This window comes from Prosopis cineraria, unplaced genomic scaffold (genome assembly GCF_029017545.1).
Source record: "Prosopis cineraria cultivar Desert tree isolate PC_DT_omini unplaced genomic scaffold, ASM2901754v1 PC1, whole genome shotgun sequence".
Lineage (NCBI taxonomy): Eukaryota > Viridiplantae > Streptophyta > Magnoliopsida > Fabales > Fabaceae > Prosopis > Prosopis cineraria.
In genome coordinates this window covers 56,762,725-56,774,815 of record NW_026555332.1, presented here as the reverse complement: position 1 = coordinate 56,774,815, position 12,091 = coordinate 56,762,725, and the positions used below count along the sequence as shown (strand labels likewise).

Here is a 12,091-nt window from a genome sequence, read left to right as displayed (position 1 = left end):
ATTTCCCTGACCCATACATAAGAAAAAAGTCACGTAAACTGAACAATTCTTCTGAAAATATTGGCGTAGCATTTCTCTCGAACGCCTATCCGGTTCAGCTGAATACATTTTTTATTTATTTATTACGCACCCATTTTAAATAACCTGAAAAAAAGAGGGAAACTCCAATATTTGTTTCCTGATTTTTTAAAACAAAATAAAGTTTGATGGGAATGCAGTATTAGTTATAAATATTAAAATAATGCAATGTCAAGGTTTGAATATCCATTAAAAAAAATGTCCACATTTCATGTTTGATACTGTATCGATTAGAATTATCTCTATAAGAAAATACTCCTCCCATTTTTATATATAAAATATTTTTTGCATCCCAATAAAATTTTATGATGATTAACATTATAACGGTGGTAGAAAAAATATATAATTAATAATTTATTTTATTTTTTAAGACAAAAATAAAATTATTTAATTATTTAAAAATATTATTATCATATTTTATATTTAAAAATAAAATAAATTTTTTAAAAAATTTTATATATAAGGATGGAAGGTGTAGCTGTGAGATTTTTTAAAAAGAAAAAAAAAAACCCAACGTCATACTAGCAAGGGCGGAAATGGGGAAGGAATTAAACACGACGCCAACTTTTGTACCACTGTTGACTAACCAAAACCACTTAATAATGACAATCAGCCGACCTCACTGTGCCCTTCGGCCTTCTTTCGAAAAGAAAATTAGAAAAGAGTACGAATGAAACAGGGCGAAAAGCCCTGCCTTGAGGCAGGCATCAAAGCTGTATTGTTTATGGTTGATTAAGTTGGTTACGATTTGTATGAGGAATAACAAATATGCCTCCTCAATTATTTATTTTATTTGTGGGAAGGACTGAGACAGAGGCAGTTGAAGTGGGCATCTTCGGCCAAAGTCTTCCCTAAAAAAATTCTGAACTAATCAGAGCATCAAGAACAACACGACAACATGGTCATGGAACCCTCCATGTGAGACATAATTATGCGGTATGTGAATGGCCGTTTCATTATAATACAATTCATCCATCATGCCTTCATAATCTTCCAAACCCACTCGCTAATTAATTAGACAAGCTACTTTTATTTTCTTAACCAGGGAGATGAACTTCTGTCTCCGCCAGATTCGTACTTTTTGGATGTCAACTTATACACTCTTTCATAAAATAAAATAAAATAAAAAAGCACGCAAATTGGCTGCATGTCGTTTCATCTACCTGTGTTCATAAAAAAGACAAGCTAAGATTACTTTCGTACCCATTACCCATTTACTGTTGCTTGGGCATTACTTGCCAAAAGGTCATAGGTTTTGAGGCTCTGTTGGCTTGACGATAATAAAATCTAATGCGTCCCCAGTCATTCCCTTACTTCATTGTAAAATTTGTCCCATTTGATGAATCACGTTTCAAATTATACCATGCGTAGAAGTTATCATTTTATAAAAGCAATTATAGTCTATGCAATATATATGTATGTGTTCAACTGTTACAGAACAAGTTTTTTCCTCCCATCTATCTTAAATTATAAAATATTTTTAAAAAAAATTTAACATTACATAATATAAGATACTTTGATAATGTTAACACTTCATTAAATATATTTATTTTAATATTATTCTTGTTCTCTCTATTTAATTTTTATTTTTCTTTCTTTTTAATATATTAAATAAATATTATTTTTAAAATTTATATTTTTATTTTAAAAAAAATTTGCTAAGCATATCTAATAAAATTTATTAATATATAAATTTTATTTAAAAATATTTTAAAATAATTTGAGATGAATGAGTAAATTTTATTGGCGAACCACATAAAGCAGAGAGGTCACAGGGGAGGCGTCCAATGGGACGCTGGCCGTCGCTGCTTCAGTCTAATCGGACAATGACACACCAAGCTAATCTGATCTAAACTTTCAAACAGCAAATAATTGACCTTTTCCACCAAAATTCTGTAAATCACCCCTAGAATTCAGAAACTTGATTTGTCAGGACTTACTCATAATCTTTTTTGATTCAATAACTGTGAACTGTCATTGGCTCGTCATCAAAGTGAAATCTGATTAGTTGAAATACTGGTTGGGTTTAAATCAGTTTTCAGAACCCCTCTTTTTCTTCCTTTTTGATTTTTTTTGAACTACCCATTCATTATTATTATATGTCTCTCTGTCAATTATCATCTGTTCTTCCACCTCTTCCTCTTGGCACCAGCATTTTGAAACCAGAAAAGGGAAAACCAAGGTCCAACTGTCAATAGATCCACATAGAGAATAGCTTTAACAATTTTTCATATATTCTTCGTTATTCTATCTTTCGCCAAATCGGACATATCCTTTTAATCATGATATTAAATGATGATTAGCTAGCACCGTTCACCCAATTCTAGACAACCATCAAAATTGTTCTTCCCGAGAGTAGTGAAAAAAGTCAAGCAGTATAACCATTAATAAAATTAAGAGAGTTATACTTTCGAGCATTTGGTACCAACATAATAGGAAAGTGATCAAACCACAAAAACCGATGTACGGTGTAATTTGCCTTTAATTGCGGAAACCGATTCCTGGGTGGTTGATGTCCTTGATGACTATTACAAGACAATGTCCAGGAACAGTTGAACAATGATGTTTGCCCTGCGGGCCAACTTATATTGATTCGGCAGAATCATAGTTCCTACCTTGGAGAAACTAGCTATAACATGTTTAAGCCCAAGGGATCAACTTTATGAAGTTGAAACTGACATTTATAACACCAATGATCATCAGAAAATTGTTACGCTTCCAGTCGGTTTCTATGATCCATAAAGGAGAACAAGGCGAATCAAGTTAATATGCTTGCACAGTCAGGTAGCTTTTCGAGCTTCATCCCTGATGGATATAAGGTTCTTTTTTATCTCATTGCAGAGCCTACTCTCTATCAGACCAACAGGCATCCACATTTTTGGCTTTACATCGACGATATACGAAAGAGTTGTCTTGCTTTCTTGGACTTCCGATTCTTCTAGACTTTCACCGTTGGAGTTGGACTGCAAAACCATAATGGTGGATGGCGTTAACAATGTATGCTAGCTATATAATTCAAATCTGTTGCTTATATGGTTTCAACACCATGAAAATTTTCAAGTCTTTCAGTTCAATTTGCTTGGCATCATTCAATTCAAAACTGATAAGCATATTCAAAATTGAAGATGCTATCATGCGCAAAAGGTCAGAATAAAGGGCTTAATATATATATATATATATATATATAAGAGACTTATCAGTATAGGTGGTAAAGATTGTCAGAACTCTGAAGTCATGACCCTAAGACCCTCATGACATGGATTTAAGTTTCCCAGGTATGACACAGTTCACTTGGCTGTTGCCAACAATTTTAGCCGTAAGTTGTTCCTTGATTCTAGAAACCACGTGATGGTTGTTCCTGGTGTGTGTGTGTGTGTGAGCATGTATAAGAAAGATTGCAGAATCTAGTAAGATATTACCTGTAAAATAGACCATTTTCCTTCAAAGAGTTGAAAATCTCCTTCAGTCATCTTGAATTCAATGTCACGCTTCATACCAGAAGGAAGACTCTCCAATTCCTTCTCATAACAATCTACAACTCCTTTAGCATTAAATTTTAATCCAAATGCCAAGTTCTGCTCTCCAACCTGTTCAACTAAGTAAATAACAGTATGTATTCCAAGCAAAATGTATGAACAAACTACAAAGGAAGATCTTAAGAAGATGAATTCTTTAGCTTAAGACACAAGAGAAAGAAATGTAATGTAATATTGAGAGAACTCAGCAAGACAATCATGATAATGACTCTTATTTCTATATCCATGATGCAACATTGACTCAGACTGTGTGACCAACATATTCTTCTCTAACGTCAATCAAAGATTCTCCAAAAAAACTGATACCAAAGTGACTTTTTATGTCCTCTGTTGACTCCAGGAGAGCTGTTTAAAAATATGCCATAAGATCATTATTAGTGTATCTGTTACACAGTGGGTTACTAGTTAAGTAACTAAATGTTTAGTTGTTGAGTTGGTTAGTAAGCTGTGCACGTGTCTCACTCATATGAGTCTTCAATTGTAAGTCTCATATCAGATTGAATAAGATTCAGAAATACAGATCCATTTCTCTCTCTGAGCGTTGCTCTTGGCAAGCATATATGATATTCACTGAGTAGGATGTTTCATATCCCAATTACAAGTGTCAATTATCAGCAGTTATGCAATTCAACAACTTCAGGGAACTGTTTCTGTTTCTTGCTGATATGATCTTGATCCCTTAGAGATCAAGATTCTGTCCGCAAGAAAGAGTTGTTATCTACCCTTAAACCTAAGTCTCTTTACTACATTCTTTGCGTGTGTGTGCCTGTTTGGTTGATCGTTCATCTCATTATTTGAACATCGGCATTTAAATTCACATAAAGACCAACACAAGCAATCTCTACATATGAGCATTGAGCAATACGACTAGTGTATAACTAATATTCTCATAACTCCTTTTTCTCTTCAACAAGGAGGGTCAGGTTCAGAAGGGACGGGGCGGGTTTGATCAAAGCCTGAGATAACCCTAAAATACATTAAGTCACCACAAATTCATGATCTATGATCTGCCAAAATTATGCAGCCAATCGCAAAATTGCAAACTTCAAAATACCAACTGCTAGGAACTTTGACCAATATTACCAACCTGAAAAAGTCGGGCATAATTTTCTCCTTTTTCAAGCAATTCGCTGACAGCAAGACCGGGAATGAAGTCCGCCAACCTTTCATAATCAGTCAAGATATTCCAAACGGTGGCAAGGGGTGCGTCAATGGGAATCCTGGATTCAATTCTGCGCGAGTTCTTCTCCAAATTCTTCACCTCAATGTACACCTCACCCTCATCAAGAAATTCTGACTCTTCATCTACATCGATAGAAGAATAAGCACCCCCATCAGTGCCAGATGCATAATTTACAAAATTCAGATAGTCTCTGTCTTCTTCGTCATCACTCAAGAAGGGGTACTGGGATTTTGAGCTACAATACAAGCAAGGGCTCGATTTGAAGGAGCATGATTTCGGAGAAGAGGAAGCAAAAACAAATAGGTGGGGCTGAGAAATCGACTTAGAGGGGTCAGAAAGCAAAAGGGAATGATTGATAGGACTAGAAGGCGGTGCTTGCAAGAATAGAAAAGAATAGGATGATTCGGACGAGAGTGGAAAGGCGTGCATTTTGGGCGCTTCCAGTAGTACCAGAGAATCCAAATACAAAATTTACGAGGGAACCCAAAAAAAAAAAAAAAAATCAGAGCGGAGTTATGCTAATTCGTGGTCCAGTTTTCGCCTGAAAATCTGAGAGGATGCCATTTTTTATCGATCTCGGAGGCATCTTTATTTTGAGTTTGATTGGCTCGTTTTTTTTATTTTTGAGCGAAGTTATTTGACAAGGCTTCCATTCCCACTACAGATTCTAATTCTCGAGGCTTTTTGAAGAAAGAGGCCCGAGAGCCCAGTAAAAAGAAGAACAGAAATTAAAAATTAATTTTATAAATTCTCTGTAAAATATTAATCTTATGAAGAATATATATTAACACAAATCTGAAATTGTTGCATGTAATAAATGATTAATGACCACGCCACATTTTAACTTAAATTTTTTATTTATATATCTTTTACTCATCGCAGCTTTATTTGGCACGAGATTTTCTTACTTCTTACTCTTAACTGTATTATTTTAATTCATAGAAACTAATGTATAATTGGGTTCCACCATTTTCCCTAATTAATTAATGGACAATATCGTCCCCCAAGCTAACGACCAAAAAAATTTAGCCTGAGAATCATTTACTCCTCCTCGCACAGGGGCACAAATCCTTACCGACCCCGGCTGAGAAATCGACGTGGGTACTGTTTCTCTACCCACTATCACCGAAAATTAAAGGTGACGGTAAAAGAAAGTACAAGATAAAAAAAATAAAATAAAGGAAGAATTACATTAAACGTAAACTTAATTATCATAAGCTCTATTAATAATTTAGCTAGGGTTATTTTTTTATTTCAACGATCTTAATTAAGTTGTTAATGAATTTTATGGTAATTGACTTTTTTAACGTGGGACCTGTATGTAATTTTTTCTGAAATAAAAGCAACATTGCCTGCAACAACAACCTCTATCGGTTTGTCCACCACTCAAACCGTTGAGCTGTGGTTTCCAGTCACCTAATACTTGAGCTATTGAGCAGCGAGATTGCTTTGCCTTGGCCCTGAAACCCAGAAACCTTCGCCCGATTTCCAGGGAGCGAGCAATCCTTCTCTAATCATATTGTTAGCCATGGCCTCTTCTTTCTCAGCCCAGTTGGTGCAAAGTCAGAACTCTCTTCCTCGTCTTTATCACTTTCAGGTTACTATCTTCTATGTCATCTCTCTTTTCTCTTGCACTCCTTTTCGGGAATCTACTTATCGACCATTTTTATGTTAGGGTCTTCTGAAGTAGGTGTGGAAAAATGGAATATGTTTAAAATTCCTGGTTCTGACAACAAAATGTAGGTCTTCTGGGGCTCACTGTCTGAATATTACAACAATTCGAGTATTAGCTATATATAGTCTACATTTCTCACTTGTGCTGTACCTCTTGTATGCAGAGAATAGGGTCATTCGGCCTTCTCTTGTCATTGCATCGAACATATTAATGTTAGCTTACCATAAAACGCGCAGCGAAAGCTGACCTTCTATGTGCATCATAACGGCAAAAACTTTGTTTTGTCTTTTCAGGGGAATTGTAGCCAGGATGTGTCGAAGGTTCGAAGGTCACATATGATTTGTGGCAGCTCAAAATCACAGCTTGACCACACTAAAGCATTGGCATCAAAATCTCATTATGCCTTAACTTTTTCTGTCACCAAACAATCTGGAGTAAAATCCATCTCATATAAGAGAATGACATGTGTCAACGCTAACCAAAATGTAAGTGTACTATTCAGACAATTCAGTTTGGGAATTTTAGAGAAGACTTTATAGCCAAAGTAAGTCGATGGAAAGAGAATAATACCTTTAGGATCTCTTTTACTTTGCGTTACGCATCTGGAGAAGCGTAAGCACCTAATATGAAACTATCTGTTCAAATCAATTCCTGGAATTTGAAATATATGTTTATCTTAGGACAGGGATTCATATATTCGTTCAGATTGATGCTATTTCAGTTTTCCATTCCCACATTCAAAACTGTGTTCATTTCTCTAACTGGAAAATTCTTGGCTATCCTTTTTTTCCTGTGACTTAGATGCTGGCTTCTTATCTTACATTGTTCTGTTACTTTTAGGTCCTAGAGCTGCAAGCCAAAGTGACCAACAAGTGTTTCTTTGATGTAGAAATTGGGGGTGAATCTGTTGGCAGGATTGTTTTGGGCCTATTTGGAGAAGTTGTGCCAAAAACTGTTGAAAATTTCCGTGCTCTGTGCACAGGTAAGCCATAATCAGATTTCATGACATTGCTCTTCTAATATTTTTACTGTGAACTGGATAGTGGTAGGGGGGGAGTTTTCAGAATTTTCAGATAAATTTGAAAGATCTTTGTGCAGGAGAGAAAGGATATGGTTACAAGGGATCCCACTTCCACCGTATAATCAAAGATTTCATGATTCAGGGAGGGGACTTCACTGAAGGAAATGTGAGCTCTATTATAGCTGTTTACATGTCTCAGTGTATACATTAGTGTGGTGTTTACTTTCACACTGCCAAGGAAGTTGAGTGTTTAATCAGTTATCACTAAAATATATGCTGCTAATGGCCTCAGGGAACTGGAGGAGTCAGCATCTATGGCTCTAGTTTTGAAGATGAGAGTTTTGCCTGTATGTCCCATCTACTGCCTGAATGATAAGTTGTACAAAACTTCGATACTGCGTATTAATATGTTCTCCTTCTGTTGTTTTTAGTTTTTCCACTTAGATAAAAGTTTAGTTTTTCTCCTTAGGATTGATCTTTTGGTGGCAAAAAAAGGCATATTAATGTCTTACTAACATATAGCTCCTCCTTGCAGTGAAGCATGTTGGTCCTGGAGTTTTGAGCATGGCAAATGCAGGTCCTAACACTAATGGTAGCCAATTTTTCATTTGTACTGTAAAGGTGAGTGTGTTTGCTGCACTGCCTTTTTTTTTTTTTTTTAATTATATGTAAGTCTCACTCAACACAATTAATTACTCTCAAGTTCATTGACAATTGAGGTTTGTGTTGTCAGTCTCCTAAGCTCAGTTGTCAATAGACTTAGGAGTTATTAATGGTGTTGAATGGGACCTTAAAGTAATTCTCCTTTTTTTTTTATAAGTTACAAATTAATGTCAGAGCATTCTGTGCAGTTCAAGGGTCTGGCAACCAATTAATTTGCCACAGTGACCTAACTGAACTCTGCCGAGAAGTAAAAGAACAGGTTTTTTTGAAAAAAAAGAAGTGGAATTCGTCTTTTTATAGTTCAGTGCAGAATCACTTGCTCAAACACGGATGAAGTAAAATTTTCTAGGCCATCACTTTTGCTGGTTTTATCCTCCTTACAGATACCATTGCCTAATTGCCTCCACATCCTGGCCAAATTAAAATTATTATAATGTTATCTGTCGAAAAATCACTTACCAAGTTAGGTTGATGATTTTCTTTTAGGCTTTGCTTTAGATGTGTCATTATTGGCTCCATCTTTTTGGCTTGATTGGTAAGAACAAGTGACTGGTAATGCATGCTATCCGATTTTAATGCTCAGTTATTGAGCTAACTCGATATCTGCTTTTGTAACCATGTATTCTAGCTGTCAGGTTTGGTATTTGCAATTGACATGGTTTCATGATGTAGACTCCATGGCTGGACAATCGTCATGTTGTTTTTGGGCATGTCATCGATGGAATGGATGTTGTGAAGACACTTGAATCCCAGGAGACAAGCAGGTACGATGGCCCTCAGAAGCCGTGCAGAATTGTTAATTGCGGAGAGCTGCCTCTAGATGCTTGATCCTTCCTCTTAAGTGCATCAAAATCTTTTGCAGCGACAATTTTCAATTTTTAGTCTTCTGCATCTTTTGAGACGGTTACTCTTTGCTTAAGGGAAAACATAGTGTCATTTAAGTGACATTGGTAGTAAAGGAGAGGCTTTAACTTTGCCGAGGGAGCTATTGTCAGGATTGATACAAACGATATTTTATATGTATTAAACCGAATCTCATAATTGCAGTACTTTCTTCTTCTCTTACAGATTATGCTTTTTGCCATTACAAGATACCCATACATAGCATGCGGTTAATTACATTATCAATATAGTTAAGCATTAGTGTCTGCGGAGACAATGTCGAAAGTGTTGTAAATTTGCTTGTTAAGCAAGTGAAACCTATGCTTGGACCATGGTTGCAACTGCTTGCGATTTGAGCACTTTCTGTTCGTCGCCCTCTTCTAGCTCCCATATTTCTGGTAATGCTTCTTTGATATTGTGGATGCTTCTCAGAGCATGGTCTGCTCCTGGCACCAGATCTGAACGCCCCACCTGTCACAGTATGATAGATTAGGTGTCAATATATATATATATATATATATTTAAAGTAGTATAATTTCTTGGATAAGCTTTTCTCCTGGAGAACATGATGCAAATTGTGTAGCTTACGATAACCGTGTGAAGTCCAGCTACTTTTCCACTAGCAATGTTTCTAACACTGTCATCGAAAAAAATCTGCAAAAGGCAGAAAAACTTGGAATGATTCCTAGATTCATTGAAACTGACGAACTAAATATGTGAAGAAATCTTCGAGTGTTTGATATAAAGCAAGCAATCAGTCTAACCGTTTTCCTAGGATCCACGTTAGCAATCCGGATAGCAGCTTCAATGGCTTGCATGGAAGGCTTGCAGAGTATCCGTGACTTGGAGCTGAAGCCTCCATTTTCCGCTATGTCATCAGCATCGTTGAAATTTTTAGGAGGATTTAGTGTTTCAAAGCATATTATGCCCTCGAAACAATCTTCCAAGCCCAATCTCTTGAGAACTTGAATTGCATGTGCTTGATCTGCATTGGTGAAAATCTACAGAGACCGTTTTGAATTCTTCAGAATTTTTATATAAATGTTCATCATGGGACTGACTAATGTCGAGTATGACATACTATTTTACGCTGAGGCATGGAAAGCAGGAGATTCCTTAACACAGGATCAGGCTTCAGCTTATCATATGGCAATCTCCCATGCACGTAAGCATGGAACTCATCATTGTCGAATTCATAATCAAGGGCCTGAGGAAAAAATGCTCATGAATTCATCGTCCCAGGTATTGGTAATGAATACGTGAATGTTTTTTTTTTTTTTTGAATGAAAAAGGCCATGGGAAGAACCATGCAAAGACAAAATACGTGAATGTTTCAATTCTTAATGCAAGGTTTAGTTTACCTTAAGTCCAGCCATAGTGGTCCCGTATTCTATGTACAAATCCAAGCACATCTTTGGAACTTGACTCTCTTCAATGCCCAAGCGTTCCAACATATAGTCTGTAATCAAATTTGGTTAACCTGTGATCTTTTAACATATGAACCAGAACAACAGAACCGTGATGTTTTCTGGCCGAGCTAAAGATTTACATTTGTACCTTGTATGTTCTTTCGACATGCCAGATTGAGACCTGAGCTCGGTGGATAGAGGGTATCATCCATATCTGTAGAAGAAGAATTGGAGCCACGTATTAATAACTCCCTCTTTTATCTGTTTCGGTATACAGTAGCTAATTAATTTTTCGATACTCTGCGTGAAAAATCTGATTGCATCACTCCTCTGTTATTAGGAAGGCGTTAAAGCAAACCAAAGTTTTACTGAAAATCTCAATTCCGTTGAAGTCTCACCAGTTTCAGTCTTCAAATTTAAGAACTTAAAATGCCCTATAGCTAAATAATATTAATTTTCTTTCAAATAAAGAGAAAACAAAAGATAACCATTGAACTCTTGATTCTCTTTCCGCATTTTTTTCTCTTGAAGTAACACAAAATAAAGCCAGACTATTGAGCGTCTTACTACTTTAATTTCCTCTCTGTTTTGTGATCAAAACCATTGGAGTGTTTGCATAAGATATGATCACAAGCCACATAATAATAATAATTTGGAGCCAGAGGTATCAGGAATTTAAGCAAAACTAGTTTCGCCATCTACCCCTGATGAAACATAAAAAGAATATATATTAATAGGGTTGCCTCGAGCATACCGAAAAGCAAGCACTGATACTTGGATCGTCCGGTCATGCGAGCTGCATCCATCTTGCAGGATTCTTAATCTGCAACAAGGTTCAACGAATTTGTTAAATTACCTCTGAATACAAGCCTGTTCGATTAAACACTAATTTCGTATCATTTATTCTGGTACTCTTTCTCTAAGATCACGCCTGGAAAACCTCAACGCAAGTAAAGGTGTCCTTTCTTGCAGTAGCTTGACAACTAACATGCTAACAAAGCTGATCCCATATGAATTTTCTACCTTTTCCGGAATATAAATTTCCCACTACTGCCAGCAGAATCGCAAAAATTTGAGATGGCAGGCCAACAAACTGACCACATGATATCCAAACCTTTAAATCAATGAAGAAGATCAGAGTAGTCTTGAGCAATCGCAAGTGTTTAGTAATATCAAGGGTCATGTCGAATTAAATGCACGAAGCATGTCCATGAATGTGAACCACAAACTGCTATAAAATAGGGTGGAGTGGACAATGATGAAGCAAGAAAAAATATAATAGGTGCGCAACGAAATGAAACAAACCTGTGTTGATCAACAGTTTGAATGAACGTGAACCCTGAGATGAATGAATTGGGAGTGACCTTGCACCATCAATTTATACATGCGTAGAAGACTGAAGGACCCGCCACTAAGGGTGAAAGTGTGAAATGACGTTAAAAGATTTATGAGGCTGAGGCGGAAGAGCATTGTTATTTTTCAAAATATTTGGTAAGACTGGCCAGTCGTTTTCCGTGCAATAGATGCTCTATTTTTCTTGTCCTCGTATAATATAAATTCGGCACCAATTAATTAATAAGGAGCTGGGATTTGTAGGTGTTCGTGACAATAAATTTTAAGGTATGTTAGAGATATAGAGTTTCA

The 12,091-nt window shown here is 36.2% G+C and overlaps 3 protein-coding genes across 4 annotated transcripts; 1 reads left to right on the top strand and 2 right to left on the bottom strand.

The window, feature by feature from the left end:
• Window positions 1–2,524: 2,524 nt before the first annotated feature.
• LOC129305510 (uncharacterized) lies at window positions 2,525–5,405 on the bottom strand. The gene is made up of 3 exons (XM_054945520.1): window positions 4,702–5,405; window positions 3,498–3,665; window positions 2,525–3,041 (listed from the first exon to the last, which is right to left on the bottom strand). Exons 1-3 carry the CDS (start codon window positions 5,224–5,226, stop codon window positions 2,859–2,861), a joined length of 876 nt encoding a protein of 291 aa, XP_054801495.1. The 5' UTR covers window positions 5,227–5,405; the 3' UTR covers window positions 2,525–2,858.
• A 749-nt stretch (window positions 5,406–6,154) lies between these two features.
• Window positions 6,155–9,223, top strand: LOC129313753 (peptidyl-prolyl cis-trans isomerase, chloroplastic). The gene is made up of 7 exons (XM_054957123.1): window positions 6,155–6,394; window positions 6,766–6,957; window positions 7,313–7,454; window positions 7,571–7,659; window positions 7,786–7,840; window positions 8,029–8,114; window positions 8,829–9,223. The coding sequence occupies exons 1-7, from the start codon at window positions 6,326–6,328 to the stop codon at window positions 8,982–8,984; spliced, it is 789 nt and encodes a 262-aa protein (XP_054813098.1). The 5' UTR covers window positions 6,155–6,325; the 3' UTR covers window positions 8,985–9,223.
• LOC129313743 (uncharacterized protein C24B11.05) lies at window positions 9,154–11,842 on the bottom strand. 2 transcript variants are annotated; one of them, XM_054957113.1, is made up of 9 exons: window positions 11,753–11,806; window positions 11,471–11,561; window positions 11,202–11,270; window positions 10,596–10,661; window positions 10,400–10,497; window positions 10,120–10,245; window positions 9,803–10,039; window positions 9,627–9,692; window positions 9,154–9,509 (listed from the first exon to the last, which is right to left on the bottom strand). In XM_054957113.1, the coding sequence occupies exons 3-9, from the start codon at window positions 11,251–11,253 to the stop codon at window positions 9,357–9,359; spliced, it is 798 nt and encodes a 265-aa protein (XP_054813088.1). In that variant the 5' UTR covers window positions 11,254–11,270; window positions 11,471–11,561; window positions 11,753–11,806; the 3' UTR covers window positions 9,154–9,356. The 2 variants fall into 2 exon arrangements, with proteins under 2 accessions (XP_054813088.1, XP_054813078.1); XM_054957103.1 differs by lacking the exon at window positions 11,471–11,561 and having other exon boundaries at window positions 11,753–11,842.
• Between the last annotated feature and the right edge of the window lie 249 nt (window positions 11,843–12,091).

Excerpts from the sequence above, each read along its gene's own strand:
- LOC129313753 (XM_054957123.1), top strand. The coding sequence starts at position 6,326 with ATGGCCTCTTCTTTCTCAGCCCAGTTGGTGCAAAGTCAGAACTCTCTT. Across the intron at positions 6,958-7,312 it reads GTGTCAACGCTAACCAAAAT|GTCCTAGAGCTGCAAGCCAA; the intron begins GTAAGTGTACTA and ends TGTTACTTTTAG. Across the intron at positions 7,455-7,570 it reads TTTCCGTGCTCTGTGCACAG|GAGAGAAAGGATATGGTTAC; the intron begins GTAAGCCATAAT and ends ATCTTTGTGCAG.
- LOC129313743 (XM_054957103.1), bottom strand. The coding sequence starts at position 11,253 with ATGGATGCAGCTCGCATGACCGGACGATCCAAGTATCAGTGCTTGCTT. Across the intron at positions 10,662-11,201 it reads GTATCAGTGCTTGCTTTTCG|ATATGGATGATACCCTCTAT; the intron begins GTATGCTCGAGG and ends CTTCTTCTACAG. Across the intron at positions 9,693-9,802 it reads ACGTGGATCCTAGGAAAACG|ATTTTTTTCGATGACAGTGT; the intron begins GTTAGACTGATT and ends TGCCTTTTGCAG.
- LOC129305510 (XM_054945520.1), bottom strand. The coding sequence starts at position 5,226 with ATGCACGCCTTTCCACTCTCGTCCGAATCATCCTATTCTTTTCTATTC. Across the intron at positions 3,666-4,701 it reads ATTATGCCCGACTTTTTCAG|GTTGGAGAGCAGAACTTGGC; the intron begins GTTGGTAATATT and ends TTAGTTGAACAG. Across the intron at positions 3,042-3,497 it reads GAAAATGGTCTATTTTACAG|TCCAACTCCAACGGTGAAAG; the intron begins GTAATATCTTAC and ends ATGGTTTTGCAG.